The sequence below is a fragment of the Delphinus delphis genome, chromosome 5 (assembly GCF_949987515.2).
Source record: "Delphinus delphis chromosome 5, mDelDel1.2, whole genome shotgun sequence".
Taxonomy (NCBI): domain Eukaryota; kingdom Metazoa; phylum Chordata; class Mammalia; order Artiodactyla; family Delphinidae; genus Delphinus; species Delphinus delphis.
Genome location: NC_082687.1, coordinates 136,752,181 through 136,775,344, shown reverse-complemented (window position 1 = coordinate 136,775,344; position 23,164 = coordinate 136,752,181). Strand labels below are relative to the sequence as shown.

Below are 23,164 nucleotides of genomic sequence, written 5' to 3'. Positions count from 1 at the left end.
GATGTGTCCCAGCCAAACGCATGTCCCCAACCACGGGGGACCCGGCCAGGCCCCACCACGTGGCGCCCTCTGCAGGGCCCCCGCTGTCCCCTCTGGGTCACTGCTGCCCTGTGCCTGGATGGCATGGCCCTCGTGCGCTCAGCTGACTGCCCGCTTCTTGGGACCCATTTAGTTAGTTCTGTAAATGGTTTAAAATCACTCGTGTTCCACTGTCGACCGGCCAGTTATTTCCTGAGGGTGAGGCCTCGTGCCACGTGCCTCTGGACACACGGAGGGACTCCTGGTGGCTGGGTGGGGCTCTCCCTGTGGCCTTGGGGGGTCCAGGGCTCAGTGGGCCGGTGGGCTGGTTCCCCCTCCACTGGCCAATGGGAGTCCGGATGGTGGGAAGTTCCTGGAGTTGGCGGTGGGCTTCCTGTCCTCCTCGCCAAGCCGGGCTGTCCCACCCGGGCCTCAGAGATGAGATGGGGCCCTGCTCTGCCTGGTGGGGATCCTGACCAGGGCCCACGCAGACCCATCCCTCCCTGCCTCCTGCCGCGATCCCAGCCCGGACCCAGCGAGCCGTGGTTAGCCTGCCCGTGGGGAGCCCAAGCGGCTGCACCCCACACCTCCTCCTCCTGGCGGCGGGTCCCTCAGGCCAGTGGGGCCAGAACTTCAGTCCCCCTCCCCTGCCGAGCCTGTGGCGGCAAAGTGCCTCGTGGGCTGCGAAGGCCCCGGGGTGCTCAACAAACAGGTCTGGTTTCCACACGCCCTGGATGGGACTCCAGGGTAGCAGGCTTCACTTTTAAGGCACAAGTGGGGGCAAAGCGTGGCCAGTGCACCCCAGTCCGGGGCTTCAGCTGTGTCAGGGTTCCCTCGGGTGGGAGGGGGGCCGACCTCCATGCCCTGGGCAGGCTGCACGCGCCTGCTCGGGGACAGGCAACTGGGGGTCCCGGGCCTTACCAGTGACCTTGAGTGGCTGGCGTCTGGGGGCTCCCGTTTTCCAAACGAGATGAGCCTGCTGAGCTTCCGTGAGGCTAACACAGGGCCATGGATGCGTGGGGCATCGAGGAAGGGTCTCCGCACCCCCTCCGGCGCTGTGGGTGGCCGAGGGGTCTCCTGGGCAGCGTGCACCTGCAGCAACACGGTCACGGGAGGCAGAGCCGTTCCCTGCGGGGTCAGCCGGGCCTGGCCAAGGGCGCCACGAGAGGGGCGGTCGGGGAGCCGGGAGTCTGCAGGGGCCACGGGGCATGAATGCCAAGGGCAGGGGTTTGTCCTGACGTACGATGGCTGCCCTCCGGCCAGCGAGGCTCAGGGGCGCTAGGGCTAAGCCAGCTAGGGCGGCCACACAGGGCCAAGTGGGGACCAGACAACTGCCTGCCCTTCCTCCAGAGCTGCGAGGGGCGGCTAGCCAGCACTTGGTGGCCAAGTCCAGCAGGGTCACCTCGGCAAAGCTGTCACAGCCACCAGGGCTGAGGCCCACGGGCCACTGTGTGGTCGTGGGAGGAGGTCTCAGGGACCCTGGACCCCAACTCAAGTCTGGGAAGGGCTCCCCACCTTTGCTGAGAGGGAAGGGGCATCCTTGGCCCAGCACCCCTGCAGTGACACCCTCATCACTGCCCTTCCCACTCCCCTCATGTCCTGTCATGCCCTGTGCCCTCAGGTCCCCAGGCTGGACCCTCCTCAGGCTAGACTGTGCAGGGCGCTGGACACAGATCCGGCAGAGAGGTGCCCTGGAGGCTGGGGGGCCTCCAGTGCTGTGCTGGGTTTAGCGTCCTAATTCTGGAATATCAGTGTCAGACACAACACCTTATTATTGTTTTGTTGAGGTTTAATTGACAAATTCTATTAGTTTTAGGTGGACAGCGTAACAATTCTGTATTTGTATATATTGTGAAATGGTCGCCACAGTAAGTCTACTTAACATCCAGCACCTCACAGAGTCACGGAATGTGACGAGAACTCTGAAGACCAACTTCCCGTCAGCTGTCAGTACACACTACAGCATTGTTAACTAGAGCTGCCGTGTCGTACATTACATCCTGTGACTTAGTTTATAATCGGAAGTTCGTGCCTTTTGACCCCCTTCGTCGCGTCATCCACTCCCTGCCTTCCGCCTCTGGCAACCACACATCTGATCTCTGTATCAGTTCAGTTTTGTTTTTTTTTTTTAAAGATTCCACATACATGTGAGATCATATATTCATCTTTCTGCCTGTCTTCCTTCACTTAGCACAATGCCCTCTAGGGGCACCCATGTTGTCACAGATGGCAGGGTTCCGTTTTTTTAATGGCTGAGTAACATTCCGTTGTATGTTTGTACCACATCTTCTATCCATGCATCCACGGATGGGCGCTTCAGTTGCTTCTGTATCTTGGCAGTTGTAGATAATGCTGGGATGAACACAGGGGTGCAGATATCTTTCTGAGTTAGTGTTTTCATTTCCTTCAGATAAATACCCAGAAGTGGAACTGCTGGATCATATGGTAGTTCTATTTTAAATTTTTTGAGGAACCTCCACAGTTTTCCACAGAGGCTGCAGCCATTTACATTCCCACCAACAGTGCACAAGGGTTCCCTTTCTCCACATCCTAGTCGACATTCGTTATCTGTTGTCTTTTGGATAATAGTCATTCTAATATGTGAGGTGATGTCTCTCTGTGATCTTGATTTGCATTTCCCTAATGATTAGTGACGATGGAATTCCCTGGTGGTCCAGTGGTTAGGACTCTGCGCTTCCACTGCAGGGGGCACGGGTTCAATCCCTGGTCAGGGAACTAAGATCCCGCGTGCCTCAAGGCGTGACCAAAAATAGGAAAACCAACAAAAAACAAAACTTAATGATTAGTGATGTTGGGCACCTTTTCATGTATCTGTGGGCCATTTGTATGTCTTTTTTGGGAAAATGTCTATTCAGGTCTTCTGCCCACTTGTAACTGGATTGTTTGGTTTTTACTGAGTTATATGCGTTCTTTATATATTTTAGATATTAACTCCTTATCGGATATGTGGTTCACAGATATTTTCTCCCATTCCGTAGGTTCCCTTTTCATGTTGTTGATGGTCTCCTTTGCTGTGCAGAAGCTTTTTAGTTTGATGTAGTTCCACTTATTTATTTTTGCTTTGGTTGCCTTTGCTTTTGGTGTCAGATCCAAAAAATCATCGCCGAGACCAATACCAGGGAGCTTACTGTTTTCTTTTAGGAGTTTTATGGTTTCAAGTCTTAACGTTTTTTAATCCATTTTGAGCTAAATTTTGTACATGGTGTAAGATAGTGGTCCAGTTTTCCCAACACCATTTATTGAAGAGACTGTCCTTTCCCCATTGTATATTCTTGGCTCCTCTGTTGTAAATTAACTGACCACATAAGTGTGGGTTTATTTCCGGTCTATTCTGTTCCATTGATCTGTGTGTCTGTTTTATGCCAATACCATATTGTTTTGATTACTAGAGGCTTGTAATATAGTTTGAAATCACAGAGCATGAAGCCTTCAGCTGTGTCTTTCTCAAGATTAACTTGGCAATTTGGGGTCTTTTGTGGTTCCCTGAAGAGTTTAGGATTGTTTGTTCTGTTTCTGTGAAAAATGTCATTGGAATTTTCAGAGGACTGCACTGAATCTATAGATTGCTTTGGGTAGTATGGGCATTTAAACAATATTAATTCTTCCAATCCATGAGCATGGAATATCTTTCCATTTATTTGTGTCTTCCTCAGTTTCTTTCATCAATGTCTTACAGTTTTCAGTGTACAGGACTTTCACCTCCTTGGTTAAACTTATTCCTAGGTATTTTATTCTCTTTGAATTATTCTCTTTGAATTATTTCAATTATAAATGGGACCGTTTTCTTCATTTCTCTTTCTGGTAGTTTACTTTCACTGTATATAGAAACACAACAGATTTCTGTATATTAATTTTGTACCCTGCAGCTTCACTGAATTTGTTTATCAGTTCTAACAGTTTTTGGATGTAGTCTTTAGTTTTTTCTATGTATAATTTCATGTCATCTGCAAGAAGTGAGTTTTACTTCTTCCTTTCCAATTTGGATGCCTTTTCTTTTTGTTGTCAAATTGCTGTGGCTAGGACTGCCAATACTATGTTGAATAGAAGTGGTGAGAGCGGGTATCCTTGTCTTGTTCCTGATTTTAGAGCAAAAGCTTTCAGCTTTTGATGTTAGCTGTGGGCTTTATTGTGTTGAGGACACCTAACTGCCCATCAACAGGGACCTCGTTAAAGCACCTGAGGGAAACCCAGGGGAGGAAAGCGAGGTGCTTGGGAGGCAGCAGCTCCACCCCCCCACGAATGTTCACCACAGTCATTTCTAACTGACGTTACATACAAAACTGAAAACAACTCGTGTTCAACAGCAGAACGGAGTAAAATCAAAGTGTGATACGCCCCATAACAGAATACTACGTAGCAGCGAAAAGGAACAAATTCCTGCTCGACATTGTTGAATCTCACCAGCACATCTACTGGAAGCCAGACAACATACACACACACACACCCCCCGACAGACACAGACACATCCCCCCACTATAACTGCATGTTTATGAAGTTTGAACAGGGAAATCCAACCTTACTAAGAGTGGTTTCTTAGTCCACTGGACCACTGTAACAGAAAACCATAGCCTGGGCGTAAACAGCGTCCGGTTACTTTCAGTTCTGGAGTTCAGAGCCCGGGGTCATGCCGTGGAGGCTTGGTGTCTGGCAGGGCCAGCTTCTTGGTTCTCTGTGTCCTCACAGTGGGAGGGGGCGAGGGAGCTCTGGGGTCTCTCTCATAAGGGCACTGATCCTGTTCACGAGGACCCCAATCTCATGACCTAATCACCTCCCAACGGTCCCACCTCCTGGTACCATCACCTCGGGGATTAGGTTCCAACATACAGCTTTGGGAACATGCTCAGGGGGTTAGCCCTAGGAAAGCGGAGTGCTGGGGAAGGGGGTCCTGGGGAGCCCGGGGCCCTGCACTTCTTGAGCAGGGGTGGGGCCCCAGCACTTGTGGGAGAGCTCACTGAGCCACAGGCATATGTCTGTGCCCTCACGCAAACACCCCTTTACTTCAAAGTGATCGTCTAGAAGCTACGACTGAACAGTGCAGCCACTGCCCCTGAATCGGGGGGCTTCCGCCTCACCCGTCTCCTCCAGGGCCAGAGCGACGGCAAACCACAGTGAAGGCCCCTCCATTTCCCCTGCACACGTCTGAAGCCAGGAGTTGCCTCTAGGCTGTCAGCTCCACCCCATTCGACTCCACGTCCTGGGCCAACTTTGCACCGCCCCCCAGCGTGAGCCTGGCTGGGCCATGCGTGCACATGGGGGACCCAGTGCCCGAGCGCGTGGCTGTGAGCTCTGAGCTCCCAGGAGCAGCCTGGAAGCCCGGCACCGAGTCCTCCCTTGGGCCCGACAGGTGTCTCAGTGCATTTGCCCCAGCCCTGCCCGAAGCCTGGCCAGGGCTGAGGGACACAACAGCCGGTTGGGCCGGTGGCAGGCATGACATGAAGGCCCAGGTTAGGGTTCCCTCCTGTGCTGGACAGACCTGGCGCTGGGCCAAGCGACCCACGGAGGAACGAGGCTGCACCCGAGCTGCCTGTCACGGGGCCACCTCCCCACTCGTGTTCATGGTGCCCTGACAGGCCTGGCGGGCTACCCTGGGCTTTTCTTGTAAGCACAGCTAACGGGTATCTGCACGTGGCACGTCCCAGTGCTGAAGCCAAGATCAGACGTGGCCAAGATGGGAACCCAGCACCCGGGGGACCCTCTTGGAACCATGCGTGCTGTGGACCTGACCCTGAGCTGGTCCCTCTCGCCGCACGTGGAGCCCTGTGGGCCGTCGGGCTCTTGCCAACCCTGACCTGCAGGGCCAGGAGCTCAGGTCAGAGGCCAGGGCACCATCCCCTCTGCCCTGCCGTCTCTACCCCATAACTCAGCGCCAGACCAGGGAGAGCCCAGCCAGCCCGCCAGCCCCTCCTCCATCTCATGCCACAGAGGTGGGGGGGGAAGGGGTGGGAGAAGGGCCTTGGAGCTGGCATGGCGGCTTGGAGCCGCTCAGCTCACCTAAGGCTGAAGTCCCCCGGCCCAGCAGACACAGCGAGATGGGACCCAGTGACGCCTCAGTGACCTCAAGGTTTAATTAAATACTGAAATGTATTTGTAAGGACTTCTGTACATAGTATTTCCAGTGGCAGATTTTTAAGATTTTGACGCAAACTGTGACCTTGTAGCATAGGGGACCACCACTCCACGGGCAGCTGGGAACTGCATTCTCAACAGAGGTGACGGCTGGCTGCGCTGAGGGCAGAGGGCCACCAGCCAGGGGTGGGCGGGGCGGGATCATGGGGCTCCTCTTCCCGGCCGGCGGCGTTATCCCTCCTGCTCAGGCCCCTCGTGGCCCGTCCCCCTCGTGCCCGCCCTGAGGTTCTGCTGGTGACATGCCACCCCTGAGCACCCAGGCCCGTCTTCAGGAGCCCCAGGCAGCTGGCGCCTCCTCTGTGCCGCCGGCCAGGCTCCGGGGCCTCAGAGCTCGTTGTGGCGAGCCCTGGAGATGCGGCTGGACAGGTCCTGCAAATGCTTCTTTACCTGCGGGAACAGCACAGGTGAACCAGTTAGCAGATCTGCTCCTGACCCGAGACACGCAGCCCGTCGCCGAAAACTCTCAGCTGGGTGATCCTGCTGTCCAGTACCCTCCCATCCAGAGCCGATCGTAAATAAATCATAAAGGCAGCTCGTTAGCCACAAACAGCCCCCAAGGCACGTCAGGAACAGCGGGGAGCGAGGAACAGCGCTGCTCCCGCTCTCCACCCCTGCGTCCGCGTTTCCGCTTTCGTTGATTTGGGCCCATTCTCGTTTGCTTCTTGATGTTTGCTTCTTGATGAGTCCGGATAAAGGTTTATCAGCTTTGCTTATCTTTCCAAAGAACCAGCTCCTAATTTCACTGATCTTTTCTATTTTTTTTTTGTCTTTATTTCTGTTCTGATCCTCCTGATTCCTTTCCTTCTACTCACTTTGGGTTTTGTCTGTTCTTTTTCTAATTCAACTGTAAGGTTAGGTTGTTTATTCGAGACTCTTACTTCCTGAGGTAGATCTGCATTGCAATACACTTCCCTTTTTGCTGTGTCCTCTAGGTTCGGGAAAGTTGTCTTTTTGCTTGTCTTCAGGTATTTTTAAATTTCTTTCATTTCTTCAGAGACCCACTGATTGTTGAGTAGCATACCGTTTAGCCTCTATGTGCTTGTGTTTTTTGGAGTTTTTTTTTTCTTGTAGTTTATTTCTAGTCTCAATCTCGTGTGTTGGAAAAAATGCTTGATATGATTTTCTTATATTTACTGAGGCTTGTTGTGTGGCCCAGCATGTGATCTGTCCTGGAGAATGTCCTGTGTGCACTTGAGAAGGACGTGTATTCTGCTTTTCGCTGGAATGCTCTATAGGTGTCTACAGCGTTCATCTGGTCTGATGCGTCGCTTAAGGCCTGTGTTTCCTTACTGACCTTCTGTCTGGATCATCTGTCCACTGAGGTAAGGGGGTGGCAAAGTCCCCCACTATTAGTGTTACTGTCAGTGTCTCCCTTTATGCCTGGTCATAGTTGCTCCCATGTTGGGTGCACTTACATTTAAACAGTTGTTACGTGTCTTCTTGGATTGATCCCATCATGTAATGCCTACCTTTGTCTCCTGTTACAGTCTTTGTTTTCAAGTCTATTTCGTCTGGTGTGAGTACTGCTGTCCTGGCTTTGATTTCCACTGTGTGGAATACCTTTTCCACCCGCTCACTTTCAGTCTGCACACCTCTAGGTCTGAGGCGAGGCTCCTGCCGGCAGCACATGTACGAGGCTCACATAGGTAACGTCCTACAGCGCCCAGCACCACGGTCCCCTCCAGTCACCAGAGCTTCATGCTCTGGGGGTGACCCCGTGGGCTGAGGGGCCTGTCATGGCGGGCTGCCTACGGTACATCATTTCAAAAGCAGCAAATGAAGACCCCGACTTGTCCGCGGCTCCTGCCAGCTTGTCCTCGTCACATGATGGCGGGTGCCGCCGCGGCGGCCCGAGGGCCTGGGCTCTGCTCTTTCTGTTCCTAGTTCACACAGAGCCCCGCAGGCTGGTGCTGCCGGCCTCCCGCGCAGGAGCCCGGGCCGGGCGGGGACCTCGGGAGGTCTCCTCCAGCAGCCCCGGTGCTCACAGCGCGTCAGAGCCCCTTCTCCACGGTCGGGGGAGCCAGGAGCCCCAGTTCCCTCTTCATCCCCGCTGTGCAGTCCACCACGGTGTGACCTGCAGGTGGACGCCCACGAGGGGTGCCTGGCTTCGCCCCGCTCGGCTCTGCCAAACACAGGAAAGAATCCACATGCTCCCCTCCTGCTCGGTACTTTGGTCTTCTTCACTTTTTAAGTTTCGTTTATTTTATTTATTTATTTTTTGCGGTACGCGGGCCTCTCACTGTTGTGGCCTCTCCCGTTGCAGAGCACAGGCTCCGGACGCACAGGCTCAGCGGCCATGGCTCACAGGCCCAGCCGCTCTGCGGCATGTGGGATCTTCCCGGACCGGGGCACGAACCCGCGTCCCCTGCATCGGCAGGCGGACTCTCAACCACTGTGCCACCAGGGAAGCCCAGTTTCACTTATTTTTGAATAGATAACACATCCCTGCGCAAAAGGCACAAAGGAGGCTCCCTCCAGGGCCCAGCTCCTCTGTTTTGAATTTCCTGGGCGTCTGTGGCGACGTACCATGCTCGTGCTGCTGGCTCTGCAGAGGGTCCACACCACCCGCCCCTCCTTTTCTCTTAACCTGAACCAGAGGCTCTGCTGCAGACGGGCCCTCACGTCTTAGTGGCTGGAAAGTGCCTGGACTTGTGGGTTCACCACGAATGGCCAGGGGAGGGCGGGCAGCGGCCCTGCTGGTGCTTCAGTCTCCATGTCCTGCACACCTGAGCACTGTCTGGCGTTCACACGTCACCCCATAACGCAGCCAGCGCCCCCATTTAGGGTATCTGCAAGCCCCACTGAGCCGCACGCGAGGAGCGCCCTGCATGGGACCCCTGCCGCTACTCTGGAGCCAAGTATGGTCTCCTTGCGCCCCAGGCCGAACGCCTGGGAAACCGCTGGCTCCCGCGTCCACTCAGGAGCCTCCAAAGCCACGTGGGCAGCTCGCAGGAGCGCAGGACCTTCAGAGCCAGTGCCAGGCCACATGTTTGGGGGCCAGGATGCCAGTGGTGCGGCTGGAAGGGCCCGGCTCCAGCCCTGGCTGCCCGCCCACCCGCCTCGCGCGTGTGCACCTCTTCCCTGCTCACCTGGTTCAGAGCCCGGCCCTCAACAGACCCAGAGGCAGGTGGGGGTGGGGAGGCCTGGGCAGTCCCTGTCCCCCCACCCCCTGCAGCTGACCCCCTTCAGGGCTGCGCAGTCCCCCAGCAGGAGCAGCTGCGTGGTTGCTCCCACCAAGCTCTGCGAGGGCGAGACAATCCCGTCCCCTCTGCAGAGGGGGGCCGAGGCCCAGGGAGGGGCGGCCGGGGGGCCAGGGGGCCGGCGCGCTGGCGCTGACGGAACTGTCACGTGCCCGTCCCGCGGAGGCCTGGCCGGCGGCCGCACACCCACCTTGTAGCCCAGCTCCTTGGTCTTCTCCTCCAACACGGCGTACCGTTCCCTGTTCCGGCTGACGTGCTCCTGGTCTCCTAAGCTCTCCACGTGTTTCAGTTTTTGATGAGAAATTTCCAGCTGCTTCTGGTAGTGGTTATGCTTTTCAATTTTGGCTTCGAAGTGCTTAAGCTCTTCCTAGGATAATGTGGAAACAACTGAATTACCCCAACACGCTCTTACTACCACCCTAGGGTCCCTGATGGAATTTCACGGCTGCTTCAGGAGACCACCCAGGGCAGGTGGCTGCACGCTTAAGTTTCGTTTATTTTTGAATAGATAACACATCCCTGTGCAAAAGGCACAGAGGCGGCAGGCCAGGGCCGGGGCTCCCCTGCCCTGAAGGCTGCAACCCTGCGCCCATTCCCCGTGCAGCCCGCCCGGGGCAGCTCTGGGGGCCGAGCGGGACGGCAGGCTCGGGTGGAGGGTGTCCTGGCTGCCATGCCATCACGAAGCAGCACACATGGAAATCAGGTGAGCAGCCTTTCCCTCTAAAGGGCCCCAGCAGGACCTGACGGCCTTCAGGGGCCAAGGGTCGCACCCTATGCGCCCCCTCCCCACTCCCAGTGACCCCTCACCCTCTAGGTAAATGGCGCCTGCCAAGCCTCTGGTCCCCTCTGGCCCTGACCCCACATCCAGCCTGAGCTGAGCCCTGCACTGGCCCCGTCCTCTCCACCCCACAGGCCTCCAGGCTCCCCCCACCCCAGCGCAGGTGGGCCTCCAGGCCCGACCCCTACACTCCCCCAGCGCCCCCAGGCCCACGTCAAGATGCCTGCGGAATGTGTCGGCGATCCTAACCCCCCAGGCCCCGGGCAGGCTCCCCTCCCCCTGCGCTCCTGTCCAAGGAGACGGAAGCTTCACGCCCACGGGCCTGTGCCCGTCCTCGATCCCTGACCCCCTGCCCCGTGGCAGCTTTGCCACAGCAGAACCCACCTGGAGGCCCAGGTGACCCAGACCCTTCCTCCCTCCGGGCTGAGCACTGCGGCCCTGCAGGGTCCTGCTGGCTCCCCCTCCAAATCGCTGTCAATCCGCTCATCCCACAAGCCCCAGCTCGTGCCCAGTGCGCCCAGAGCTAAGCAGATGCCCTGAAGCCACACTGTGTTCACTGGAGACCAGCTTCGTCCCACACGGGCCGCCACCCGGGGCAGCGGAGGGACACAGACGGCAAGGAGAGAGAACGTTCCCGTGAAAACGCTGATCGGCTAGGACTAAAGAAGAGGACCTTGCCCACGTTCTCAGAGAGTCCGCTGGGAGAGACGCCGCCCCTACCCGGAAGGCCTCCAGCTCCTTCTCGGTGAAGTTGGCTGACTGCGCCATGTCCCACAGGTCCAGCACCCGAGGCTCCTCGAACCCTGTGAAGGAGCAAAGGCAGGCTCGGTGACCCGCACGGCGGCAGCCCGGGACGCGCAGGGCCATGCAGGCCACCTGCACAGTGCACGGTGCTCGTGCACAGTGCAAGCGTCCTCTGGAAGCCGACCGAGCACACCTTCCACACACGTTCAGTCTGCAGTTCCCAGGACCCGCGGGGTGGGGCCTCGGTGATGCCCTCACCAGCCCCTGGTCGAGCCGCTGCTGCCCGGGCGCAGGAGCCCTTGCGCGAGCGAGCAGGAGTGCTCGGGGGTGGGGGGTGAGGCTCAGACTGCGGGTCCCCCTGCCCACAGTTCCGCGCTGAGGCTCAGGCGCTGCCTGTCCCTGTAGCTCTGAAGCGAAGTAAACCCAACGGAAGGGACCCTGTGACTTCAGCCACCGCTCCCGAGGGCACGTGGCAACGGTGCAGCCTTGTCACCCACCTCCCTCTCACGGCTGGAGGCGGCTGGGAGCAAGTGGCCACGGCGGCCCGCCCAGCGGTCATCTCACCAGCTGCCCCACCTCCCCACCGGCGGACCCTCCCTGCTGCCCGGGGCCCTGGGGCGCTGCTGGCAGGACCCGGCAGGCCAGCAGCAGGGTCCGGCTGGGTGCAGCCCCGGGAGCGGGGGGGCTGAGGCACAGCCTCAGCTGCCCCGCTCCTCTGCACGGCCAGGCCCTTGGGGTCCCTGCTCCATGGCAGTTGAGCAGATCAGCACAGCGGGTCCACACGGTGGCCTGGTCCCCTCTCCATGGCAGATGGGCGAGCCCAGCAGGCAGAGTCGTGCCCCGGGGCACCCGGGCCATGCGGAGGAGCAGGGAGCCCACCTCACGTCCCCACTGCACACACCCCGCGTCGACAGCAGCACCCGCCATGTGGCCAGTGCTCAGGGAACAGGCCGGAGAAGGAACGGACGGGTGACAGAAGACGGTACAAAGAGCACCTGGCCGACTCCCGGCAAGCCCGCACCAGGCATGAGCTGCAGGAGACGCGCGCAGAGACCCAGGCCATCCTCCAGGGGGCGGCACCCAGCGAGGAGCTCCGGCCTCGGCCCGAGCAGCGAGCTGTCTGCACAGGAGCAGAGCAGCCATCCCAACGCACGGGGCGGGGGCCACCGTGAGGGTTAAAGGACGCCGTGAGGCTAGAATAAAGGTGCGTGCACCTTCCAGGAGGGAGAAAGCAGCCCAGGCGTGGCCCTGGGAGCGGAGGGGCTGGAGGGGCTCTGCTGCCGTCTCCCGGGCGCCGGGCAGCGGGGCGCAGGGCGGGGCTCACCGGCCTGGTCGCCGTAGCCCTGGTGGCTGACTCTCCGCAGGCGGTCGAAGCCCTGGCTGATGTCCCGCAGCTTGTCCTTCAGCTCGGCGTGGCCCACCTGCAGCGCGTCCTCCTTGACGCGGCTCACGTCAACGGGGCTGATGACGTTCTCGTGGATTTCTGCGGGAGCCCGAGGCAGGAGGCCGTGAGGGCCCGGGCCTGAGCCGCCTGTCGAGCTCCGTCTAAGTTCGTCTAGATGTCGTGGAGCCACCGCAGCCCCACCCCCACTGCTCTCTCAGGGCGGGTCCCGAGCCCCCCACAAGTCCCCCTGAAGTCAGGCCGGCGGTGACAGGAGAGGTGGCCCATGTCACCGCAGAACGGGTTCATCTGAACCCACGCTCACAGACGTGCATGGGCACCCTGACGGGCTCCTAAACGCCGAGATTCCTGCTCGGAAAGCAGGGAGGCCTGACAGCACGGCACTGCCCCCAACCCCCCAGCAGCTCTGTTCTGGAACGCTCTGGAGCCAGGGCCGCCTGCGGGGGCACCTTCGGTCCTGCTCAGGGTCTCCAGCAGGACGTTGTACTCGTGGACCTTCTCTTTGTGATGCTGGAGCTCCCGCCACAGCTTGTCCAGTTCTTCACTGGAGAACTTCCCAGAGGTCTTCGCCTGGAAGGAAAGCCACCCCCAGTGAACACCCCCACGGGCTGTGCTCACCTGTCCACGCCTCGGGGTGCAGCCTGCCCGCCTGGGGTTAGCTACACGGGTGCCCCTGTGGATCACTCCCGCAGGCCAGGCATGACCCTTGCTCCCGGGTGGAGTACTCAGGCCCAGCTCTCGGCCTTCATTCCCCTTCGCTAGGGGACGCAGGGGCAGAAAACCAAAGGCCAAGGCCTGACGCCTCCAGGGCGGACGGCAGCGCGAGGGTACCTTGTGCCACAGCTTCTCCAGCCGGGGGTCCTCCAGGCTGTGGTCGGCGGGGCCGTGGCTGATGGAGTTGCTGCTCACGGCCCGGGCGTCCTTCCTCCCGTCCAGACCGTACTTGGCCAGGATGACTAGGAGGGCACAGGAGGGGCTCGAGGCCGTGGTCTGGGGGCCGCCCCTCCGCCGCCCGCCCAGCTCTCCTGCCCACTCAGGACCCAGCGGAAGGAGCGCGAACAAACCGGGGATCCTCCTCCAGCAACGCCCCCGCGCACACTGGCGGCCTCGGGGCCGCGCGCTTCCGGCCGATCCCTCTGTCCCGACCCACGGGGGAGAGCGCGGTGCGGCAGGACGGGCTCAGCATCCCCGGGACCGCCTTTAGGACCAGCTTCACAGGTTTGCAAAACCAAAACCTGCAGCCCGTTTGTGTCGTGGGGCGAACTCCAGCGAGGGCGGGAGAGGACGACGGTCCACAGAATGGACGGGGCGGTGGCCAGGGGAAGCTCTGCCACGGCCTAAGTCATATTTTTATTTGCAGAAAAGATTTTCTACGAGGAGAAACCTCAGCGTCGGCAGCTTCCGGTGAAAGGTTAACAGCGGTAGCCAGGAGGGGACACTGGCTCCAGCCTGCTGCTGGCCGGTCACCGTGGGACAGCGACCAGGTGTCGTCTGTCAGTAGCGCACAGGACACAGTGCCGCCCATAGCCTCTGCGCCAGATGGGGGCCTGCGTCTCAGCACCATCGTCGCCAACATGATGCGGCGGATGCCTAGTGGACCCGGAAGGAGCGCTCCTCAGCAGGGCCGGGCTGCTGGGTCTGCCCTGGAGGACGCCCCTCCCAGCATCTCCTCGCGCCCCACACCTACCTCCTGAGTTGGGAGTGGGCCTGCCCCACCCTCCCTGCTCTGAAGGACTGGGCGTCCTTCCTCCCATCTGCAGACAGTCCCCACTGTCCCCTCCAGGCCTCACCCGGGCCTCTCTGGATCCGGGCTCCCCTTTCCCCTGTGCTCCATCCCTGAGGTCCTCATCCGAGCAGTGGCCCACCTGACCCCTGACCCCCAGCACCTCCTCTGACAAGCGCTGAACACAAGTGGTCCCCACGGGGGCCCACCCTCAGCTGAGCCAGCCCAGGGAGCGCCCCGCTCAGCCTGACCTCACCTCCTGGGGCTTCACTTCCCTGTCTACACGGCCTGTGCCTCAGAACTCACCCTGCCCAGCAGCTCAGCCCACTGGAAGCCTTGAGAGTAAGCTGTGAAGAGTGTGTGTCCCTGGTGTCCAGCCTGCGGTGCGGGCATCACGGGCAGGGGGCTCTCCCTGCCCCCCACCCTCCTCCATCTCCCAGCCCCGGGCCACCTGGACGCACTGGGAGCCCTAGATGCAGGGTGGGCCACAGGGGCCACAAGGCTCGGACTGGCGGGGGCAGTGCTCTTCACACGGCCAGACCCTGGGAACATCCCTGCTTCCTCGTGCAGGTGACCGTGGGCATCTGGCCATCCCAGCCGCCTCCCTGGACCAAGCAGCCCTGGTTGCTTGTGCGCTAACGCGGCCAGACGTCCTTGCCCTGGCCCTCCCTCCCACGTGCCAAGAGCCCGCACAGGACAGCCCGGCAGCTGTGCCTGCCCACGGCTGAGGGTCACCTTGCCAGGGCCAGGCTCACGAGGACAGCTCCGACTCTTAATCAAACCAAGTCAGAGTAAGAAGCTGGGGCCCAAGCCTGGGCGACCGCCGCCCCTGGGCTGAGAAGAGACGTACCGCTGAGCCCGCGGGCGAGCTTCGCCTCCTTCTCTCCGTCTTCATCCAGGCCTTCAGCCTTCAATTTCTTCCACTTGAACTCGTCCCGTTCTTGTATCTTCAGGTCAGCATGGAGCTCGGACAACTTCAGAGGAGGTAGATCAAGCTACGGGGGAGAAGAGGACATGTGACCCCCAGCTGCACGAGGACCAGCGACAGCCCGGGAGACGCTGACCTCGGAGAGCAGACGCCAGCGACAGGGAGACTGTGCCGGGGTCCCAGGCGGCCAAAGTCCCGCATGTGCCCCCGCACGAGAGCCTCAAAGGGACCTCTGCCCACAGCCCGAAAACCACCGGCCCTTACACCCCGAGGCCGCTCTCCAGCCTCGTCAGATCCCAGGTCCCCAGGGAGCCGCCCGCCACTAGCGGCCTGAGTGTGCAGGTGCTGGTGGCCCAGGGGCTCCTGTCGCAGGACGCCTCACGTTCCCAGCCGGGGCCCTGGGGAGGCTGCGAGTGCTGGGCTCCCCCCAGGTAGCCCTTGGGCGCATCGGCTCCCCGGATGGCTGTACCACCCCAGGCAGGCGCTCCCCACAGATGACAGGACAGTGGGCGAGGCCGCTGGGACCTGCCCCCTGCACACCTTCCTGGCTGTCCACCTCCCCGGGCGCCAACGTCCGGGCCGGAGCCCCGAGCTGCAGACTGGTGCCCAGCAGCGTCCGAGGCTCTGCGTCTCACAAGGGTGAGTCGTGATCTGGTGCCAGCCTTCCTCTGAAGCGTGGAGGCCCGCGGGCTCAGGGCTGGAGATGCCCCGGGTGACAGTGCTGCCCCCAACAGCAGGCACGGAGCCCAGGCAAAGAAGGCCACTCTCCGGACCCTTCTAACCTCCTTAACTTGAAGTTAACTGTTAATGGCTCATGTGAAAAGAACTGGTTAATAACTCCAAATGCAGAGCAGCCTCTGTCAAATATTAAAGCAGAGTAAATCACCTACAACCAGGAGACAAGCAGCTGGGCAGGAGGAAGCCGCTCGTCAGCGGCCGTCGCCGCTGGGCCCACATCCCGGACACCCTCGGCCCAAGGCTCAGGGTGCGCATGGCGCCCTACACGGAGCTGCTCTCAGCCAGGGGCCTCACGAGCCCGGCACCTTCTCCTCTGCCTCTGCAACTTTCACCATCACCCTGCAGGCTGCTCGGGTAAACTGAGGCCCAGGGAGGTTAAGAACTGGCCCAGGACACATGGCGAAATGTCACTGGGTACTTTATCCCTTCTGCTGCTACCGTAAATGGGATTGTTTCGTTAATTTCCTTTTCAGATTTTGACGCTGGCGTACAGAAATGCAGCCGAGGCTTGTATGTTGCTTCCGCATCCTGCAGCCGCGGTGACTGTTAACTAGATCTGAGTTATCTCCTGCAGTCTTCAGGGTTCTCTGCATAAGGTCACATCACCTGCAGACACACACCTTTACCTCCTCCTTTCTGATTTGGATGACTTTTATTTTTTTTTTTTTGGATGACTTTTATTTCTTTTTACTTCCCTAGCTGTTCTGACTAGAACTTCCACAACTACGTTGAACAGAAGTAATGACCTGATTTTTTAAAACATAGGTGAAGACCTTGAATAAATATTGCTCCAAACACAACATACAAATGGCTGACAGGCACTTGGAAAGATGCTCCACATCCCGACTCATCGGGGAAAAGCAAATCCAACCCCAGTGAGGTACCGCCTCACACCCATTAGGACGGTTACTATGGGAAACAAACAGAAAACAACTGTTGGTGAGGATGAGAAAAGGAACCCTCGTGCACTGCTGCTGGGAATGCAAAATTGGCGCGGCCACTGTGGAGAACAGTACAGAGGTTCCTCAAAAATGAAGACGAGAACCATCAATACACTGTGATCCAGCAAAGGAACTGAAATCAGGACCTTGAAGAAAGATCTGGGGTCGCATGCTCACCGCAGCACTATTCACAACAGCCAGGAGGGGTGCAAGGTGCGGGTCAAAGGGCACAAAGGCAGTTATGCGAGTCCCGAGGCTCTGCACAGCGCAACGCCCTCCACTATTTACACTGCATACTTATTATTTAAAAATTCGCTAAGAGGGTAGATCTACCTTAAGTTCTTATCACACACGCACACACACACACACGCGTGCGCGTGCACACGCAGCAACCCCGGGAGGGAGACGCCAACCAGACATCTCCACAGGGGCACCCCTTGGGACGACTTCCCACGGCTTCACCCACCCCCCAAAGCTCCAAGGGCGGCTCCGGCCCCTCCCTGCTCAGGAGCCTTGCAACACCCCGGAGAGGTCACAAGACTGCTGCCTGGCCCACAGCTCTTCCAAAGCGCCTGGATCAAAAGGCACTGCACAGTTTCACAGCAAGTCAAGACTGGAGGTGCTGGGCTGTGATGAAGCAACACCAGCAGCTCCCTGGTCTGGTCTCACGGTGGGGAGGCCCCTACCACGGCATCTGTGGACCAAGGCGGGACTTGCCCCCACCCCCGTAGAAGGTGGGCTGGAAAGAGAGGGCGAGGCGGGCGCCTTCATCAGACTCCTCTTCCTCACCCTGGGTACACGCTAGGCATGACATGCTATGAGATCGTTTCATGTTTAGAAAACAAAGAAACACTTGATGTTTCCAGAGAGCAAATTATCCAAGGCTGAAAACCCTGGCACAGGTGTGCCGGGTGCCCCACACCGCCCTGGGCACCGGCTCTGAGCAGCGGCAGTGCCCACCCCAGCCCGGCACCGGGAGGACTGCACAGCTCGCCACCCGGGACCAGCTCCGCCGCCGCCCTTGAAGCTTCTCAGCGTAGAGAGCCCGGGACAGGCCAGCTTGTATTCTGTGGGTCTGCCTACCCACGCGAGGCGTCCGGATGTGAGGAGGGACCCGGAAAATGCCAACAGGCATGGACCCCACCCTGGAAGGTCTGCACATTTCGTTCAGCAGAAGAGACTTGTACGTGCAATTGTAGAATTCAGGGCCAAGGGGCCCGGAAAGGTCATCCAGTCCAAGGCCCATCCGTCCAAGGCTGGGGCAGGGTTGGGGTTCCTGCAGAACCGATTCAGACTCTCTCGGACAGATGTGACCTGACGCTGCCCAGGTCAGCAGTGCACTGAGCATGGGGGCGGGGGGGCGGTTCAGGCGGGTGCAGCTTGAGGGCAGGTGACAGCCAGGAGGTGTGAAGAGGCTGCCCAGGCTGGGCAGATGCAAAGCAGCATCTGGACGGACAAGGCAGGGCTGACCAGGACAGCCCTGCAAGCAGAAGGGCTCAGGGCAGGTTCCTGGACACAAGGTCCCCTTCCTCCAGGAAGCCCCCCCCTGCTTCTCCAGCCCAGAGTGCTCTCTCTTACCCGGGAAGGCTGCACACACACAGTGGGCCCTGACAGCTGGGCCCCCCAGCAGGATCCTCAGGGCCACTGGTCTGGGAACAGCGCTGGGCCTGGGGGCATCCACCCGCCCCTGCCTGCCCTGCAGTCCCCCTGCCACATCCCTTCCCCAGCCCTTCCCCTTCCCTCCGACTTTCCTTCCAGCCGTTTTCCCCTCTCTTCCAAAACTCAGTCCTTACTTTGTTTTACTCTCCTTCTCAAGGACTCAGGAATGCTTAAAAGTGGAAGCCTGGATCTCATGAAGACGCTGTGGCCCAGAGGGTTGGGGGAAGTTTGTAAATACCCATTTCACTAAAAACAAACCCCACCCAACAAAGGAGGGGCCGCTATGTTAACGAGGAGGCGGCGGGGTCCAGGTCACACCCCAAGCAGCAAGGGGTAGTCCCAATTCTACCCCCAGGCGGAGTGACCTTGGAGGCGTCCTTTGCCCTCTGGGCTTTCTTGCTTTCTTCTCTAAAATGAGCACAGCTGGATTTAGATTTAGTTCACTAGCGTCTTAAGTTTCGGGTGTTCTCCTCTCACCTCACCACATCCCCTCACCCGATTTAACAAGAACTGGCTTTTGCTTCTAGGATTTCCGCTGTCCTTGGGCTTGTCTCCGTGCTCAGCGTCACCTGTTTTTCTTGTTTCTCCATACAGAGAAATACAACGTAGGAGAAAAGGCAAAAACGTGCAAGGCAGGAGACCTGGGTCTGCCTGCAGGGAGGGATCTCGGCCTCAGCTGCAAAGCTGCCAGTTCAAACTGGCGGGGCGGCCCTTCTGCCCAGGCACCAAGGCCTCCCAAGTCTTCGCCTGTCATCACCAGGCCAGGGTCCCTCTTCCCGGAGGCGCAAGGCAAGGGGTACCCACACCTACCTCTGCGGGCCGGTGTGAGGCTGTCAAAGGCTCAAGGCCCTGGCCCCGTAGACTCCCAAAGTTAGAGGAGACCCGGGCCCCGGGGACCCCAGGATTAGAAGAGACCCCGGCCCGGGCTCCGCCGATCCCAGGATTAAAGGAAGCCCCTGCCCCACGGACCCCCGAAACTAGAGGAAGCCCCGGCCCCGCGGACCCCCGAGGTAGAGGAAGCCCCGGCCCCGCGGACCCCCGAGGTAGAGGGGCCCGGCCGCCGCTCACCCGCTGGGCCTTCTCCCACAGCTGGTTCAGCTTCTCCATGCGGAACTCCCCCCCGGGCTCGCGCTTCGAAGAAGGCTCGGGCTCATTCTTCTCCCGCGAGTACTTGCCGCCGTGGCCCGCCGCCGGCCACGGCCCAAGGAGCAGCAGCAACAGTAGCAGCGGCGGCGGCCGGAGCTCCCGCAGCCAGGTTCGAGCCCTCCCAGACGCCATCTTCCTCCTCCAGCCGCGGAGACCCTAGGAACTGCGGGAGGGAAAAGGCCCTAGGCCGGACCCGCCCACCAGGACCCGCCCCGCCCCCAGGACCCGCCGCGCTGCCTCCTGGGAGTTGTAGTCTCTCCCCGTGTGGCCGGTCCAAGAGAGGCGGCCGGCGGACTACAAGGCCCGGGGAGCCCTGCGGAGGCACGCGGGCGTTTCCTAGGCAACCACGCCGCGGCCTCATGACGACGGGAACCTCTAACTGCGGCTAGGGCTGCTCTAGCTGGGATTGCGGGGTTGCTAGAGACTTGGTGGAGAAAAGAGCCCCGACCGCGCAGCCCGGATTGACCGGAGCGCCCTTTCCCTTCGACTCCGTAGAAAGAGTAAACAGTTCAGAAATCGGGAGCGTGTCTGCCGCACCTTAGATTGTTTCTGTGTCATCTGCCTTGGTCTTGAGCCTTCCTTGTCATTATGGTCTCTGGAAGGTGGCCTCTGCTCGGCACTCCAGCGTCAGTGTCTCTGTTGGGAACCCTAGACCCACCCAGCCCACTCCTTCACTTGTCAGAGGAAAACAGCCTTCTCGCTCCCGTCCCCCCGAAGCTTTCCCCGTGACCCAGGGAGCGCTGGCACCCCAACACTTGTCTTTGAACTGCATCCCGCTTATCTTCTATGCACTTGTTCTGTATTAGAGATACTTGTGTACCTGTTTCCTTTCTTCCCACCTGCTGTTTCGTAAATCGAGCAAAGGTGAACGCGGCCAATTTGATGGGGCCAGTGAGCCGGTCAGTTCCCTGGGGGAAGAGCAGGAAACGGGGAAAGAGTGAGAAGCAGATTGCGGCCCTCAGGTAGCTTATAGGGTCGGGTAGAGGCACCCCCTAGGTGCTTGGATGGTTTGAGAAGGGACAGGGTGAATCCATCTGGTCAGGACGCTGGACTGTGCCTGGGAGGGAGTGCAGGCAGATGGGGGACAAGGGAGACCCCAAAGAAAGAGAACCAGGCATGGCTTCTTGACATAAGAGAAGGCACTTTAGGTGTAGGCCGTGTTGTAATCTAAGCCTGGCCACAATGCTCGCCTTTGCGGAAGAACACGTCTCAGGAGTTAATGATTTTAAGGAAACAAAAGAATGTAAGAGCAAACAGCTATTTCCAGGCCAGGAAAATCATTTAACCGTGTCGGAGATACTAAATCAGTCATAAAGACTCCCAGTTCTGTTTCAAAGGTAAAGATTATTCTGATACATATTCTCGAGCTGTTTTTACAGGGTCCGAACCTCCTCGGACAATTGGCCACCAGACTAACTGGAGCCAGAGAATGGACGATATTGATCTTTGCTGGCTTCAGTCAACTAAGACCTGGACTGTCAACCCAGGATGACTCTTGCCCCAGTTCTATGCTAAATTCCTCCTGCGCAAGCCCCCTCATGAATATGCATGTTCCCTTAGCTTAAAGCTTCCCCAGTTTTGCTGTTCAGGGCGACACTGCTTTGGGAAGTAGCCTCGATGTTCTCCTTACTTACTGCAAGTAATAAATCCTTCTCCCACTACTTGACTTGGTTGTGTGTTTTGGCTTGACGCCCACTAAGAGGCAAACCCAGTTTTCAGGTAACAGGAGAGCATTCCAAGTGGAGGGTCGATGAAGGACGCCGGCTTGCGGGATCTTAGATCTTAGTTTCCTGACCCAGGATTGAACCTGTACCCGCTACGGTGGAAGTGTGGAGTCTTAACCGTTGGACAGCCAGGGAAGTCCCAGGAATTGATATTTAGTTACTTTTTTTTAATTGAAGTATAGTTGATTTATAACGTTGTGTTAGTTTCAGGTGTACAGCGAAGTGTTTTAGTTTTATATACATATATATATATATATTATTTTTCAGATTCTTTTCCATGATAGGTTATTACAAGATATTGATTATAGTTCCCTGTGCTATACAGTAGGTCTTTGTTGTTTATGTATGTTATATATAGTAGTGTATAACTGTTAATCCCAAACTCCCAATTTATCGCTCCCCCCTCTTTCCCCTTCGGTAACCATAAGTTCATTTTCCATGTCTGTGAGTCTATTTCTGTTTTGTAAATAAGTTCATTTGTATCATTTAAAATTTTTATTATTTAAAAAAAAATTATTTATTTGGTTGCGCTGGGTCTTAGTTGCGGCAGGCGGGCTCCTTAGTTGTGGCATGCAAACTCTTAGTTGCCCTGTGGCATGTGGGATCTAGTTCCCTAACCAGGGATTGAACCCGGGCCCCGTGCATTGGGAGCTTGGAGTCTTAACCACTGCGCCACCAGGGAAGTCCCTGTATCTTTTTTTTTTAGATTCCACATATAAGTAATATCATATGATAGTTGTCTTTCTCTGTCTTATTTCATTTAGTTTGATAATCTCTAGGCCCACCCATGTTGCTGCAAATGGCATTATTTCAGTCTTTTTCTCAGCTGAGTATGATATTTAGTTAGTTTTAAATCGTAGCCTGTGTTATTCCAGAAAAGGCTTTAAGGTGCCTGGAATTAAGGTGATCTGCTGTCCTTCCTGCCTCATGTCCAGTATCTCGAGAACCATTGTTTCCTATATTTTATCCAGTTGTTTAGTTGTTTCAGGCAAAAGGGCAAATTCAGTGCCTGTTACTCCCTCTTAGTCAGAAGCACCAGTTCCCAGCTGCTTGGCTATTAACAGTTAATGCACTTATCCTGTTCATTAGTTACATTAGGCTAACTCCTATAACAAAATACGTATAGCAAAGTGCATAAAGGCCCCCAGAGGAGAGATGGTTCTTCCTCCTCCTGTTCAGATCTGAAAGGCAGATGCTCCTGGTCAGCAGGCAGTGGTCCAGGTGGTGATGCAGGGACCCAGCCTGCCCCATCTGCGGTGCAGGACTTCCAAGATGGCTTCCCTCTGCAGAAGCGGGCAGAGCACGGGGGTGCGTCTTGTCTCCGTTCCTCCAGTCGGGTGCCCACACTTTAAACACTCCTCGGTGCGCATTCTACGTGTCAGAATAGGAAGTCTTCCTTTCAGTGAGTGAATTGCGCTCAGAGCAGGCCGGGCACGGAGCAGGCGCTCCGGGTGAGGCCCGTCTCTGCCCCTCGGCTTATCCGCCAAGGGTGGACGTCGGTTTTCAGCAGCTGCCGACTCGACTTCTTCCGCCTCGGTTCAGGGCACCCACCCTGCCCGGCCCGGGGTTGGGTGCTGAGGACTCCCCTCCCTGCCCGCTGTGAGGGCGGAGGTGTGTCCATCCGCAGACAGACACAGTGCTGGGGGGAGCCCTCGACCTGTCGCAGGAGTTGGCCTGCTGAGGCAAAGGGAGGCTGTGCTTGGGGGACGCCTCCCTGAGCAAAGCAAAGTGCTCACCTTGGGGGCCGTGGCGTCCGGGCTGGCTCAGCTTCCAGGAGCAAGTGTGTTTAAGGGCCGGCTGACTTAGCTGTTGGAGATTTGCCTCGTTCTCCCTCTGTATGTCATGTTCAAGTCTCCCAGGCCATACTTGCCTGTGCGGCTCTGTACATCCCTTCTCTGACCCTTCCCCCATGGCCCCCTGACCCCCCAAACGCTCCAGCTGTGCCCTCCTGAGCCACGACACTGCCACATCCTATACCTTTTGTCTGAACCTTGACCTCGCTCTAACAGAAAATGG

General features: G+C 58.1%; 1 protein-coding gene across 1 annotated transcript; it reads right to left on the bottom strand.

The window, feature by feature from the left end:
- Positions 1–6,079: 6,079 nt before the first annotated feature.
- On the bottom strand, positions 6,080–19,605 carry LRPAP1 (LDL receptor related protein associated protein 1). The gene is made up of 8 exons (XM_060013042.1): positions 19,347–19,605; positions 14,863–15,007; positions 13,121–13,245; positions 12,739–12,859; positions 12,212–12,370; positions 10,864–10,946; positions 9,556–9,732; positions 6,080–6,552 (listed from the first exon to the last, which is right to left on the bottom strand). Exons 1-8 carry the CDS (start codon positions 19,554–19,556, stop codon positions 6,490–6,492), a joined length of 1,083 nt encoding a protein of 360 aa, XP_059869025.1. The 5' UTR covers positions 19,557–19,605; the 3' UTR covers positions 6,080–6,489.
- Positions 19,606–23,164: the final 3,559 nt, after the last annotated feature.

Bases quoted from the DNA above. Each gene is read 5' to 3' on its own strand.
- LRPAP1 (XM_060013042.1), bottom strand. From the start codon at position 19,556: ATGGCGTCTGGGAGGGCTCGAACCTGGCTGCGGGAGCTCCGGCCGCCG. The intron at 10,947-12,211 runs GTGAGCCCCGCC...GCTCCTTCACAG, and splicing joins GGGCTACGGCGACCAGGCCG to GGTTCGAGGAGCCTCGGGTG. The intron at 6,553-9,555 runs GTGGGTGTGCGG...CTGTTCCCGCAG, and splicing joins CCAAGGAGCTGGGCTACAAG to GTAAAGAAGCATTTGCAGGA.